The 15,882-nt window shown below is 45.5% G+C and overlaps 1 protein-coding gene across 7 annotated transcripts in view; it reads left to right on the top strand.

The window, feature by feature from the left end:
• The window catches only part of FRMD4A (FERM domain containing 4A), a 271,255-nt gene that overhangs the window by 168,588 nt on the left and 86,785 nt on the right, over positions 1-15,882 (top strand). For all 7 annotated transcript variants that reach the window (XM_057366444.1, XM_057366441.1, XM_057366442.1 and 4 more), the window contains exons 3-4: positions 6,058-6,152; positions 12,552-12,644. In XM_057366444.1, coding sequence (XP_057222427.1) covers positions 6,058-6,152; positions 12,552-12,644 — 188 coding nt within the window. The remainder of the gene's footprint in view (positions 1-6,057; positions 6,153-12,551; positions 12,645-15,882) is intronic.

Consider the following 15,882-nt stretch of genomic DNA (forward strand, 5'->3'; position numbering starts at 1 on the left):
TTTGTGATCCTCCTCTGGACCTGCACCAACAGGTCCATGTCTTTCCTCTGATAAGGGTTTCAAAGCTGGATGTAGCATTCCAGGTGGGCTCTCACCAGAGAGGATTAGAGGGACAGAATCCCCTCCCTTGACCTGCTGGCCACGCTTCTGGTGATGGAGCACAGGACACATTAGGCTTTCTGAGCTGCAGGTGCTGAATCATGCCCAGCTTTTTACCCACCAGTRTCCCCAAGTCCTTCTCCACAGAACAGCTTTCGATCTCTTCATTCCCCAGCCTGTGTAGATAMAGGTTTCCCTGACCTGAGTGTAGGACCTTGCACTTGACCCTGTTGAACCTCATGAGGTTTCCATGATCCATTTCTCAASCTTGTGCCAGTGCCTTTGGATGGCATCCCTTCCCTACAGCTTCYCCCAGGCTGTAAGAGATCCTTCTCCCCACAAGCCCTGTTCCTCCTGCTCCCATCCTGTGGCCAACACATGCCTATAACAAGTCAGTATTTTCACTGAGCCTGTGTGACAATGACTGTGGCTGGTGTTAGCAGGCACCAAAATGGGGTTTGCATGTCACCTTGTGCAGCAAAATCTTACTCTGCATTACCTGTATCTCACATCCTCCTTTTCATCTTTTCAGCCCTGGGGAGGTCTCCCATGAGCAGACCCCACCCTGCTCCCTCAGGAGGTACAGCAGCGAATGTTAGTGAGCTCATGCTAATATGAACTCATCCAATAAATACATCAAAGGGCCGAAACTCTGGGGTTTTTGACATTGAATCAGTATGAATCATCATTCCTCATGCAGCSTCCCTTTTCCAAGGAGCTCTCAGGGTTGTCCTTCCCCTCCCTACTTGCCTTCAGTGCTCTCTGTACTCTGTTGTTATTCAGGGAAGCTGCCATCATGTCTAATTGGGAAGAGACACCTGTAGAGGCCTCTGTGCAGGGATAACTGGAGTGCATGGAAGAGAGACTCATCCCCTGTGGTTAATTTGCCAGTGCTGAGTGTTCCTTTAAATAGAGACAAAGAGAGATACAGACAGAGCTTGGGCATTGTGTGCATTGAAGTTTCCTTGGTGCAGTTTTTGCCAGCACAGGCTGTGCCTCTCATTTGGGTGTGGCTCTTTAAGCAATGGGGAAATGCAGGGAGACATCCCTGCGAGTGTAAGCCAAGTGTGATCCCTTATGGACCGTCTTCAATTGCCTTTGGTGCCTTTCCATAATCTTTCTTCATAGCAAGTTCAAGTCACAGAGCTGCTACTGAGGCTCAGCCCTTTCCCCGCCACCTCCTGCCACCACTAATAAAGCTCTCCCTTTCCTCTAAGTCATTATTTGAACAAACTTCATCTGTTTTGGAGGGCAAGGAGGGAATGAGTTCACTGCTTCAAGCCTGCAGGGTTGCAGAGAGCCCCAGCAATGCACTCACTGTGCTCCTCACTGCTGAGGCTTTGTGGACGCTCGGCATTATCATTTCAGACAAACCTCTCCAGCATGGCCCACGGAGCAGGGAAGGATGTCTGGGTCATTCTACTAATAATGAGGCAGCCCCTAATGAGTTCATCTGTGCTCTCCTGCCTCTCCAAGAGGGAAGGAAGAAACCTCAGAGTGCTCTCAAGTCTGGCTTGACTTCACAGAAGAGTTGTCTKCTCTACAGAGTATCAGAAATCCGCTGGACAATGTTTTTGTGCCATCATACCTGACAGGTGGATCCAGTGACCCAGTGTTGAGGTTTTAGGTTTTGTGGAAAATGTCTGGTTTGCAAGTCCAGGAAGTACAGGCTGCAAAATGTAGCTTGTTCCAGGCTGTAGTAGGAACTGGGGAGTACAAGTAGGGGTCTAGAAAGGAAAGCACTCAGGTTACTGCCACACAGAGAAGCCTCAGGGACAGGGTTTGACTCATAAATGGCCAGTGTGTGTGCCAGAGACTCAGAGACACAGGAGTGTGGGTCCCTCAGCCTTTCCTCCTGGCAGGGGTGAGCACTTACCAGGAGCAGACTCTTCTTCCCCAGGGCCACAGCTCTGGTGTGCTGGGACCACAAACAGGTTCCTGCTGATTTCTCCAGTAAAAACAGCAGTTTATAGAGCACTGTCCTTTACATGCCTTTTTGCAAAGAGGGTCCTGTGGGGACAACCCACCCCACCAGCAAAGCATGTTCAGCCCTCGCTGGTCCAGACAAAGCATTTTCCCTGGTGTTCCCCATCCCAAGGCCAGCCAGCTGCAGCAATGACATGCCCCACAGGCTGCTTTTTGTGATACAGGTTACATGGAGGATGCCAGGAAGGTGTGTGTGGGAAGGGGATGAAGAACAGCAGATTCTGCTCACAGGGCACCTCAGTTCAACTCTGTAGCTCTGCATCACTGGTGACATGATTCAATTTCTACTCTGAATACCACCTGTTATCCTGATTTATTCCTTTGGGATGCACAAGCTATCTAGCTGACCATCCAATTGCATCGAATCCAGAAGGTCCCAGGCCCAYTTTCTATTGATTTCTCTGCTCTCAGAGACCAGTCCCCATCTCCTTCAATGTGTCTGTGATGGAAGTTTTATTAATGCAAAATTTTCCCTCTGGAAAATGAAGTCCAGAAATTAATAATGAATTAAAACAACTTGCCACAGGCATTGCTAATGAGCTCTTTGTCTGCGCAGCTCACATGAAAGGAGGTCATTKCTCAGCCGTTCCCATCGCGAATGGCAAGAAGATTAACCACTAACATCGAGCGTGTGGGTCTCTCCTGAGACAGCAGGACAGGGTGCAGCTCAGCTTCTGCCTGGCTGGGTTTTCCTGCCTTATCCCTGCTGTGCAAGTTTGTCTCAAGGAGTCTTTACTACCTGGAGAAGACACTTCCCTCCCCTCCCCTTCCCCTCCAAAAATTCAGGTTGCCCRTCTGTGTTGGGAGGACACTTGAGTCATCCCACTGGAAAGGACAATAACCTTGCAGAGATTAAGGGAAGAGTGGAAAGTAATCTTGGAGGGGACTAACGGGGCTTAACTTCGCTGCCATAAGCCTCTTCAGGGACTCTGGCCCAGTAACTAACCTGGCACCGCTCCAGCGCTGGGTCTGCATCTATTGTTCTTTTCCCTTATCGTGCAAGCCAAGGGGTTATCCTGCCTTATCTGCTGCCACAGGCTTTGGAGGCGGTCCCACAGCAAGGGCACTGGGAATAATGCCCCTGCTGAGCCTCAGGGGCAGGACTGGGGCTGTGCTGGGAGAGGAGCATTCGCTACGGGGCAGTGGACATGGGAAAATGTCACACCATGCTGACCATCTCTCCATGGCGTTTTCAGCCTTCTCACTCAGCAGAAGTAAGGAAGCAGCACACTGCATTTACTCATCTTGCCTGGGAAGGGTGGCTGAAGGCAGGTTGTTTTGGGTGCTTTACTTGATAGCTGGGGTTGGATGCAGCAGTGCATGAGGCAAGGGATGCTGAGCATCACTACTCCACGATGGAGTTCAGTGGCTGAACAGCAGAAGGGGATTTTCCTCCTTGTCCAGTGTCCCTTGTGGCAGTGCTGTTTGACTGGAGCAGTGGGATCCATAACATCCCCCTGTCCATGGGCAGCGTGTTACACATGATTGTTTATCACTCTGCTCTGCTTTCTTGCAAAAGCTCAACCTATACCTTCCATGTGCTTAACCCAGGCTTGGGAAAACTCTGCTGCATTTGAGGCATGATGTTTCACCCCTCTTTCCCACCCCTACTCCCTCAGGTGGGATACCCAGCCAGGCTGGCTGATGGCTCACTCCCTTGCTTGGCCGCACAATTGCTCGTTTATCAAATAACTGAGTCACACAGAGCACTGGGCGCCAGGCAGTGACAGCCACACAGCTCACAGCCTGCAATACACTCAAGCATGGGGATGCATGGATTGACCTCCACTAACTCCCCCTATCATGSCCTTGACCATGGAGGAGTCAGTCCTGCCATGCATTTCCACCCCCCTTCTTGTGGTAGCCTTGGGCTGAGAAGAAATCCCTTTCTGGTGAAGAGAGAATTTGGTCCAGCGAGGAGAGTAAATAGCAGGAACCTTTAGGGAAGGGCAGGGGAAAAAGMAAAGCTTCAAACTGCATATTGACAGGAGGAAACTAACCCCTCTTCCTCTCTCTCCTTCAAAAGTTTGTGCTTGTTTGTTAAGCTGAAAGCTCATCCAATGCCTCCAGTAAATACCTGCACTGAGCCCGTGTACCTCTGAATTCACCTGGAAGTCTTACCATCATCTTCATCACAATATTTGTATGTATCATAAGTCAAAGTGGAGCTTGTCCTTGAAGTGCTCTGACAAAGAGAGGTTCATCTTGCAGGAGACAGGGATGCTGCAAATGTCCATCCCACCTAGCACARTACTAGGAGAGAAGTATCTGAGGAGTCTCCAAAGGGACTGTGTAGCTGGTGCACTCTATGTTGGTGTCTTTGATGGGGCTCARGGGGACAGGAGGCCTGACCATGGTTCCATGCCTGGTCCACTCATCTCTGAGCACCATTTGGGAACTCATTCAGRAGTGAAGGTCAATGCAATCACCACTGGAGTCATAGCAGGGCCTCCAGTGGTTGTGCCTGACAAGTCTGACTTGGGAATTAAAATGAAGCTGGTTGCATCCCACCTATTTGTTAKCTGCCTGGCTGTTCCTCCTACACAGCAACTTCTGTCGTATTCAGAGGCTGCTACAAGTCAGGGCTGCATTTAGGCACAGCTATTGCTTCTTTCTTTGCTGGCATGACCTAGAAACTCCCCATGCATTGGATGTCCTCACTAGGGTGGGTAAAGGATGCTGTAATGCTCATATGAATGCCAGGGCAATRTACAGAGAAATAAGTTTGTCCCAGCTGTGTCAGATACTACAGTAGTGCTGGGTTTAGGGACATTTTCAGAGAGTCTGAGAGCTTTGTGAACCTGTTGGGAATTAGGTACAAATTGTTGTTTCAACAATAGCCGTGTTTGTGTTTATAGGACAGAGCAGTTGATTAGGACWGCAGCATTCTCACGTCCCTGCCACCCGTTTTCTGCACAGCATCATCATTTCACCTCCATTTAACAACAGGTTCATGTCTGGGGTAACTGACTCAGCTGCTTGGCAGACTCGCTGGGGCAGTCAAGCCTGCAGACAGCTTTATTTTCACTGAGGTTTGCAGCGCAGAGATTTGTAGACAAATCCTTATAAGCAGTCACCAGGGAACCTTGTTGGGATCTCTGACCCCAGCTGTKCCAGTGCTGCTGTAACAATTGCAGTTCTGGGATCTGGGGCTATTACAGGCTGCAGTTACTGGGATCCTTGGTACCCCTCTTTCCTATAAGTGACATTCAGGACAGGAGTTGTGTAATAGTCAAGACTTCAGAAATCTGGTTGGAAAAACAGRAGCTCAGCAAAGCAGATAAAAATTCAGAGGCAGGAGAACACATTAGAGTAAAAAGACAAATAAGTTTTTGCCTGAAAGGTAGTCATGAACCACCCTCTGTTTCTCTGAGCTTGGCTTTTATTGTCTTACAAAGAGTATTCTGAAAGTGTGTGCTGCTTTCCTGTCTTTTCTTCCAAGTGCCTAAATTTGAGGATATATCCTTATCTCTATATGACAAGCAATAGTGAATGGGAAACTATTTTGTTCTGTCATTTACTTCTTATTTGGTCCTGTCACATCCTATCTTTTGGCACTATGTATTTTCTTAGTGTTATGAGCATACATCTATGCTGTGTGTGAGAGAGTGGGTGTTTGAATTGTGTTTGCAAAGGTCCTTGATAAAAAGCTTTAACAACTAAAATTATCAGAGAGGGGGGAGTGAGCTGGTCTTGGTAGATCTGAGCRCTGGCAGGCAGCAGATCATCTGTCTGCAGAGACATTAAGTGCTGAATAGGTCAGAATTGCCAGGTTTTTAGTATTTACCTAGGAGGGAAACTACTGCTCATTTCAAGGAGCTAATGTTCCTTGCAGATATAGCTTGAACACCAGAGGGAACATAAAAGCAACAGCTGTAGAGTATTTTCACGGATAGTGTTTTCCTCCTCAAGCACAGTGCAGTTCTATCCAATTCTCCTCATTAATCACTTTCTTTCATTCTTGTTTTTCAGCCAAAGCTTCTGGCCAAGGAGTTGCTTGACTTGGTGGCATCTCATTTCAACCTGAAGGAGAAGGAGTACTTTGGAATTGCATTCACAGATGAAACGTAAGTGTGAGAAATCAAAGACTTAAGAGGCAACTCTTGGTCACAGAAAATCTTGGTGCAGAAACAGTTTGTACACCAAGGTCCTAGACCAAGGTCTAGGTAGGCATGGACCAAATTTGAGGTTTTGTCTCAAGACAGGCCATATCTACTGCCAGATTAAATGACAAGAATAAAATTTGCTCTGGAGAAACATTAAAGGTCTGCCAAAGGCCATGATTAGTCCTAGACTGTGAACCCTCAGTGCTRCTGCACCGCCCTGTTATATTTTTCCAGCTGTTTTCTCTCAGGACTTACACTCTACTGGGCATATGAGCTATGTCTTGTATGGACACCCACCAATACTTCACCTTGGTTTGCAGTAGGTTTTTTCCTACACTTAAGCTTCCCACGCCTAAATCATTTTTCAAAACCAAGATTTTCAAGCCAATGCWGTGTCCCCAGAACAGTTGAATCAGCGGCATTGCTATCATGAGCCAGTTCCGCTCTCCTGCTGAAGTGGCAGAGAAATGTAAATTATCTGCTGGAATAATGATTCAGGATCGGGTAATCAGAGGCTGCTGGATAATTGCACAAACATATCCGCATTCATCTTGGCACCAATCACTCCTCCAAAGTCAATTCCTTTAGCAAGCACCTGCCTTGGACAGCCTGAGGCCATCTCAGGACACAGCTCCCAGGCTGGAGGAATGCTCAGCAACAGGCATGTGCAGAAGCAGGACCCAAATCAGACAAGATCCCAGAATCCATCCCAGCTGACTGACATGAGTAGCTCAGCCCCATAGGARATCTCCATCCCAACACAAATAAACGAGACTGATCCTCCAAGGAGGAACAGTAGGAGGCACTGGCTTTTTATAAAGCTGGAGGAGAAAATTGCTCCTACCACAATGTTTATTCTTGGAGAGAGCAGGTTACTCAGGGGGTGCTGCCTGAGAGGCACAGAAGAGCCAAAGCACACTAGGAGATGAAAATGTTCCCCTAACAGTCCTAAGAGCACAAGTGAGAARCAAGGCACATCTCAAACAGAGAGCAGCTGAGCAACTGCCAGCTCTCAGTTCAGCTGTGTGGGCACAGGGCTCCCCTGGGAGAAGCTTCCCCTGGGAAGAAGTGCAAGAGAAGCTAATGAGGAGGTGTCAGCAATTACAGCCCAGCCTCCCCWGGAACTCCCAGGGTTAACTGTGTGAGCAAAGATCTGGGTTAGCAAAGGGAGGAAGYGTGAGAAGCTGACAGAGGTTGTGGAGGCAGAGCTTCAAGTCACAAAGCAGATTCAGATTGATGTGCACTGTCCATGCAGGATTCAAGGGTAAGGTGATGGCATCTGTGTACTTGGTCACTTTCAGAGCACTTTCAGAGTAGGAATGGGGTGCTTTTCAGGAGGAAATGCTCAGCCAGCCTGGATGAAATACTTGGGGACACCCTCACTAAATCAAGGAAATGCAGCCCAGAAACAAGCCCTGATGTGAAGTTGGTCTGCAGCCCTTCTGTTGTCCTTCACTGACTCTGCCATTTGCACTGGGGCTTCTTCAGTGCAGTGAAAATYTCCTTAACAAAACTATTTCCTCTTCAGTTGTAAAACGCTTTGAACAGAGTTGGCACAACAGCAACTGCTTTATTTGACTGAACACAGCCAAAAGAATATACTTGGGGCCTTGAACAGAGTCTTGGAAATAGGTATTCCATGTCAGCTTTAGAAAAGAAACTKGGCTGCTTGTGCCATATATCTTAACCTGCAATGTGAAATGGAAGTTTGAAAAATCCCCTTTCTTCAAAAAATAGTAAAAACAGTCTCTTAATGTGCATTTGCAGGGTGTGTAACACAGACCTTTAGCTRATACAGACCAGGAACATAAAAAGAAACCCTTAATTCTCTGACACAGGCCCTCAGGGACTGCCTTCTCTTCACTCTCCRTTGGGTTTCCATGTGCTTTACTTGAAGGGGACTCATAACCAGCTAAAACAGAASAAGCCTGGTTCATAAATGTAGTCTGAGGTTGGCTAAATTGCAAGTTTAGAAAGAAGAAAAGCCACTAAAGTATTAAATCAATTCTTCTATTTAAGAGTAAAAGCTCTATGAGAGTAATTTATTTAGAAATTATTTGGACTGGGGATTTCCATTCATTAGTTGTGCTCTATCATGACAACCTTAGAAGAAAATCAATAGGAACAACCTTTGCGTTGGCAACTTAATAGTTTCTTGCGATAATATAGGGTCATTACTGCATTCAGCGTGACTAAAATTAGATTGTCAGACTATTATGGAGGGGAGAATAACGCCTCCTATTTTAATGATCATAGGAACGTTTTATAGCGTGAGCCATTAACTGTGGGAGAGCACAGGTCAAAAGGGTCTCTCTGTATAGCACGAGGGGCCAAGCTTCACAGGAGCCAGAAGAGCAATATCCTGGTTGATTAAAAGTGAAAACGGATGGGGAAAGGGCTTGGTTTTTAGTTCAACTGGTTATGAATCTCCACTAACCAGCCTTTCTTTGGCATCAGCTCCTCCAGCATTCACTGAGCAAGTGGCCAGGATTAGCTTTCTGGTCACTGCAGACTCCCTCTCTGGCTGTGGGCAGGTTTTCMATGTCCCTTACTTGTCCTTAGATCTGAGTCACCTGCTCCATGGAGAGCTACCAACTTTTGCCCCCCACAGCTCCCCACAGAGCAGGGTACCACCCTTCCCTGGAATATTCTCTCATCCCTGCAAACTGGGGGGAAGCCTACTTCCACCCTCCAGCCATGTGGCAGAGCCAAAATGAGGRAGGAGGTGTCCCACATCCTGGTTGAACAGCTGGTCCAACGGAGGGTGCAGCTCTCAGAACAATGTCCTGCTCTGGCACTAGACCAGTTCCTTTATCATCAAGTCCACTGTGTTGCAAAATTTATACAGTTAAACTCTTATGACTCTGTGAGCTTCTCAGACCCTTCAAAAAGTAATTGAGAAAATCTGTGAGTTTCAAGGGGTTTTTGTTTCTGTTGCAATTGATGGAAAAGTAAAATAGTTTATATGGTTCCTATTATRTGAATTGGTCTTTCTCAATGTCTGCTCAATTCAAAATGAGTTTGACACTGAAAGGGTGYGAGCTGGTTTATTGGTCCAAATACCTTCATAATACAAATGGATGTGGATCCACTTTTCAGAAAACTGGACACTAAGCAGTAAAACTGTATAAACAGAACCACCTGGAGGCAAAGTACTCATTGATGTGCCACTCTTTACTGATAAAAGAAAACAGAACTACTGCACACAATCGACAAAATGGACCCTGGGCACCAAAATCCATACKCAGACTGTATCCTAAATGGACCCAGTTTCTTTTTTATAAAAGTGATTATGTGGTTGTTATTGACACACCAGTTTAACTGCCAAGATGAGTACAACCATCAGAGGAAAATTATCTGGCTTCCAATATTCAACCTCCCTATATGTCCCCCAAAACTGTTTGCACCATTATTTGTGAATACGCTGATAGAAATATCTGAAWGAACAAATCGATAGTGATAATGAAACAAAAGCTACTTTGTGTCTCTAAATTGAACCGTGAAGGAAATCCAGCTAGACACAGGAGTGTATGAATGGGATCCCAGTGCAAGCTGCCTAAATTGGTCCATACAAATTGTCAGGATTACTACATGCCTAGGGTTATATGCCCATACTTTTCTGTGTCTTACATGGGATTGTGCTCCATGAGTAGTTCTGCTGACAACAAGCACACAGATTCCAGAGCAAAGCATTTTGTGGTGCAATGGCACTGGAGTTTGGCTCCCTGATAGACCASAGTCACAGACAGATACCAGTGACTGCTCACTGCTGCTGTTCTCTACATGCACGCTTGAAAACAAGGAGTTAGGTGACAATGTGCAGTGCAGAAGTCCTCAGTGATGAAAGATTGTAAGTAGTAATTGAGTACACTGAGCAGTTAGCTCCTGGCAGGGATTTAAGTGACCTTCATCCTCTGAAGGAGCTTTGGATTTAAGCTCCATGCAGATGAGACTAATGAAACTCTTCAACCTAAAAACTCGGTGGCAATTAAACGTRTTATTCAGTACTCAGAACCGTGTACGTGTGCAACATAAATGTGGARCTGGGATGCATATTTGATATAATTATATCAACCAGTTTCTCCTGTTAAAATGCAATGAGAATGAAAACAGCAAGTCTTTTTAAAACAAGAAATACCTTGAAATTATTTTTGTGCTGTGCACCATGGCTTCTCAACCCTTCCTTGTGCATGTTAGGCAAACGCAGACATTGCTGTTGAATAAACATAGARGTAGACAGTAAGTCCATTGTCAACAGCTTGCCCTCACTGGGAGCTGGTGTGTAACACCATCAGCTGCCCGTGGCTGCTGCATTGGTGATGCAAATGGAACTGGACAGGTTCAGCACAARATGTCAGGTTTAGTGTGGCTTTTCCTTGCTCTGACAGTATTTTGTACCATGCTCTGTATGGTAAATGCTCAGATTGTACTTGGGCTAGGAATGGGTGAGCATGGCTAGTTCAATCCCATGTGTAACTGTGGCTTTCACAGCTAATTTCAGCCTTCCTGAGGCCTGTAAAAAGCCATATAACAGCACTTCACAACAAAAYAGGTAAAATCACAGATTTCGAGAARSGGAATGCAGWGGGAAATGTAGATACCTTTAATTTTTTTGGTACCCAGGCTGAGAATCTTTCCATGGGGATTATTTTCTGACAGCCTACAGCATCTACCTTCTGAAAACCAAACCTTGTCAAAGTTTGTCACAGCTGTGCTGAACAACAGGAAATCATGCASGGATCCTACACTAGCACTGGGCGGCTGCATCCCTGCAGCAGAAATGATGGAAGGAGATCCCCTACATCATACTGCAKGCCCAGCTATGCATCCTGCCCAGAGCAAGACCAGTTAGTCCCTACAGCTRGACAAGTTAATATGGCCATCCTCACCCTGATCTCAGGCTGGGCAGACTTGCCCTCAGCCCCTGTTCTGCAATGGAGACACACGAAATGACCAGTTTGGCAARAAAATCTGCATTATATCACCTCTTTCCAGTAGCCATGCTGCCATTAAGTCTAATACATAGTACAGCCTGTCCTTTACATAAAGTGAAMAAAAAATGGAGAAAAAAGTTTTTAAAAACTTCATCTAGAAAAAAAAATTGTAGGAAAGTTAAAATGTCTTCAAGAGAAGTACACGGGTGTCTAGAGCAGGGGATAAAACAGCCTTTGATCCTTTTGTACACCAAAGGCTTGTGGCAATTCCAGAAGTTAATTTAATGGGTTTTTTTAAAGCAGGGTCCTTTTTGCCTTTTTTTTTCATTTTCAATGGAATGAAGAATTATTCTTGAGGATTARCATGAGCTGGTGAATGGGCACTAGAATAAAGCTAAGGACATCTGAGTTCCATTTCCTGCATTATTTGCTGCAAAATTCTCCCCCAAATCATTTCAATTCTCTCTCCCCTTGCTTGTCTAGACAGCAGAGTACTGAAGGCAAGGGCTGYCTCTCCCTCTGGGTGAAATCTGGTCTGACTGAAACCAACAGCCAAAAGCTCGCAGGATGCAGCCCTAGCATCACTGAAGGCAATGGCAAAATTCTGGCCAGCTTCAGTGGGGCCTGAATTTTACCCTAGGTATTCCCACAGTGCCTGATTTAACAGGGCCTTTATCTCAGCTGGGGAGCGAGATGTCCCTGTAATACAAATAATGGTATTTATAAAGTACCTCTCACGCACACACAGCGCTCTACAATGTGGGGAACGTGACAAAAAACAGAGCTCCTGCCCAGGAAACCTTCCAGCAGCTAGGCACGAATGGATAAATTATAGGAGAAAATAACAACGACAGGTACCATCTAGGCAAAAGAAAAGCAGCATGTGGTAATTGGAGCTGGAACGCTTCATGGAGCAGCTGTTTTTCAAGAGCTCTCTGAAGAAGGAAAAACGAGGGCTGGGTAAACCTAGAGAGGTTATTGCAGGCATGTGGGTGGTAAATAAACTGTCTGAGGYTGTAGAGTCAGGTTTAGCCTTGAGTGAAATACTGCAGGCGTCGTGGAAACTCTTAACCATAAGGATTTCTAATGAAAATCTTGACAGACTTTTAATGATACAACTGCTCCAGGGGCCAGTAATAAAAAGGTGAAGCTTATAACATTTTGGGCTGTCCTGATTGCTCAGTGCTGCCAGCTTTCACCCTGACAGATTGAACTTTAGCAGTTCGATTCACAGACTGAAACACTGCCAGGATGATATCGCCTCTGCTCCTCAAACATTTATTGTGTGTTTTTCAAATATCATGCAATAGTCCAGGACAAATAGCACACRTTTTGGTTCACATTTTGCAACACCTCAGACCTCATTGCTATGAGAAGTGAGAAACTTCTTTGGTGCCAGGCTCAAAACTGTCTCTTCTTTTGCCAGGGGACACTTGAACTGGCTTCAGCTGGACCGGAGGGTGCTGGAACACGACTTCCCCAAAAAGTCAGGACCGGTTGTTTTGTACTTTTGTGTCAGGTAAGTGCCTGATGGCAAGCCCTTCCCATGGGATACTGCTATGGACAGCCTGTTTCCGGGAGGCCAGGAAGTGAGGCTGTCAGCTTCTCAGAAACACCTGTGGGCAAACAAACACTTCAAAGAGGTTTCTTTTGAGCTCTTTGTCTGTGCAAACTCTTCTCACACGAGTGTAAATGAGTAGTAGCCACACTGACACCCATAGCTGTCCACATAGAAATGTTGTATGAGAGCAAGATCAGATRTAATGTCTTCACACTTCTACTCGTGGGCTTTGAATTGGAAAGTCCAAGCTGGGTAGGGTGGCAGAACAAAGCCCTCTTTCTGCCAGAATAACCCACTTGAGCCAGCAACCTGCAGGAAAAACACTCACTTCCTCACTGGTGAGCCACCAGTTTCCCCTGGATTGTGCCCAAGGTGTGTGTTCTGTCAGGGACCAAGTTAATCCCTGTACAGCTCTGTCATTTTCACCTTCTGAACYCAATGCTACAGTGAATTACCCACAATGATGGCATTTTATGGCAGCCACTTGGTTTATACATGACTGGACTAGACTATAAAATTTTTGATGAAGAGTATGGCAGTTTGGGAGCTTCAGACTTCATCTGGGATTTTTACAAGTAACTGTTAGTGTTTGGAAGCTGCTGGAAGCTGCCAGAGCTCTCGTGTACACAGTGCCTTTGCCTCCAAGGGAGATATTTTCTGAGAAGACAAATTTGCTCCTGCAGCTTTGAAACGCCCAGAGAAAGGCTGGGGGCTGGGATGGCATATGTACAAAATTAACTTGAGGGTTTTGACTTACTTTTAATGGATAGCTCATGTCTAGAACAAGCCAGCACAGCGTAACTRTGTCTTTTTCTGTTAGCCTTTCCACTCCAGTATTATATTACATCTGACATCACTCATTCATTCCATAGTACCCACAAAAACTGAAGACCTACTTTTGAGTTTCTTCCCCTGAGTGAAGCTTTTTTTCCCCCCCACACAGTCATTCATTTAACTTCCATTACACGGCAGGCTTTTGAGAAGAGTGACCCTTTATTCTGTTATGTCTCCATATTTACTGGTGGATATATGTCAGGACAAATGAAGACTGCACAAAGCCCTCTGAGTCCTGAATTTGCCTGATATCTCCCAAGAGAAGAAATTAGTCTGCATTTTGGGTGCTTCAAACCATAAGGGTAGATACAGAGCTGAATATCTCCCGTGTGTGAGATCCAGATCCACCTGTGCTTAGAACTACACAAAACTGTTGATGTTCATTAGGAGCACAGCCAGTCAGTTACTAAATATCTTGTCCAGAGGCCAAATTGAGGAGTCCCTGCTAAGACAGGGATCCCATGGAAAGCAGGGAAGCTCTGACTGAGCAGGCGCTAAGCGCTGGGTTTAGGAGTGGAACCATAAAATGTGTGAAAGCCGGTGCTACTGAGCCACTCTCATATTCATTTCAAAGACCACTCAACAAGCATAAAYATTGCCATCTGTATTGTTTTATGAAAGTTGGCAGCACAGTGGAGACCAGTCATTCTAGCAGGATCTTAGCCAAGAGACATCCTAGGATACGGATCCATGTAACAGTTAGTGAATGAGTGACCCCTCCCGTTCTGGAATTGCAATCCATAGGGAAAAACTCAGCATTCTGTGTCTGTGTGTGTGAAAACCAGACTGACTCTGGGCTCTTACTCTTACTAGCRGCAATAATGAGTGGATTGTCACACTGAATTACAATTGGATTGGACTGGGAGCCAGATGCCTCAAGAGTTAGGAATGGGCATTAACTTACCGTGCCTTTTCTACTGCTTATTTCCCTTGTGGATGTCAGATGCTGGCAGAAGTTGAAAAAGTTTCCCAGCACATAAGGAGTTCCCATGTCCATCCCTAAATCTGATCTGAGCAGAAGGCAATTGAAGAAACCAGCTCCAGCCAGATGGCTGAAGTTGGAAAGGCCCCATATATCTGTTACCCAGTGGTTTCAGTTCTGGCTTGGGAACTAAAGCAAGGGCTGAAGGAAAGGGTGTAAAGAGACCCACCCATAGATGGGGGTTTATTTTCATAATCTGGGGGTGTGCAGCAGCTTGCGGAGCCATCCATAAACATACCATAAACAGAATGTTCCCTATCCCCTACTGCCATCAGACAGAAAACAGAGATAATTAGTGTTGTACCATACCTAAGCACAAATGTGTTAATTTTTAAGGGACAGGCTGCCCATGACACCTACGATATCACTGGTAAARGCCTGCATGTGTTTGCAGATACTTTCTTGTATTACCTCTCCCTAGCTTTGCAGTAATACAAGTAACTGGATATGCTAAATGYTCATGACACAGAATTCTGTTTACTGCATCAGGATTTAGTGATTTTGTGGGTTTTTCCCTCTAGTCAAAGTAAATGTACAATTCAATCACACTGCATAACTACTGAAGAGATGAAGCCTTAGGCAAGAAAAGYAAAGAGTAGTTTGTTGAGAGGAAAAGCTACAGTGAAACCATTTTCACTTTTAATGTGACCATCAAATGGTATTTACCCTCAACGTTTCTGCAGCAATGTTGATGGACAGCATGCCTACCAAAGATGCCACAGATTTTAGCCTGCTTTAAAAGGCTAAAAAAAGTATATTTAAAGGGAAGCCTGCCTTCTTAAGAAAAGGCTTCTTGAAAGAGCTGTGCTGAAAATAGGAAGTTTCACAAGCCTTGCATGTGAAATTCTCCTCCCTTTTTTTTAAATCTCTGCAGCACTGTTGAAGCTTTGTCTTTTGACACACATTTCCTTGGGGTTTGACATTGTTGAACACTGATCTCCAGTGTCTTTCTCTCTTCCATTATCAAAGACCAAAAATTTCACAGCACTCTGTAAAAGGAGGGGGATTTTAGAAGGATGTTTTAGCATTGGTTTGTAAGAAATTGCTTCTTCCATTGTACATTTACACAGCTACTGAAGCCTCCGTTTTCAGGTTGTCATCTAGGGCTTCAATGGAAGCTTTCCACTGGGAACAACATAGGAATTGAGGAAGCAATCAGAACTCTTGGGCAGCTGCAATCTGCCCCATGGCTGTTGTACAATATTATTTTATAAGATTCTGCAAATATCTGTTTATATAGCTCTAACACCACACATGAAAGCAAGAGGGTGTGCCATGTGTCTTGCATGGGAGCAGGGAAGTCTGGCAACAGAAKGGGAGTGGTATTAGTTCTCATTGTAATATTACCTTCCCTGGATGGCTTTCCATGGCCCTGGTTGT

This window comes from Malurus melanocephalus, unplaced genomic scaffold (genome assembly GCF_030028575.1).
Source record: "Malurus melanocephalus ecotype Western Australia unplaced genomic scaffold, MMel_1.1 scaffold_65, whole genome shotgun sequence".
Lineage (NCBI taxonomy): Eukaryota > Metazoa > Chordata > Aves > Passeriformes > Maluridae > Malurus > Malurus melanocephalus.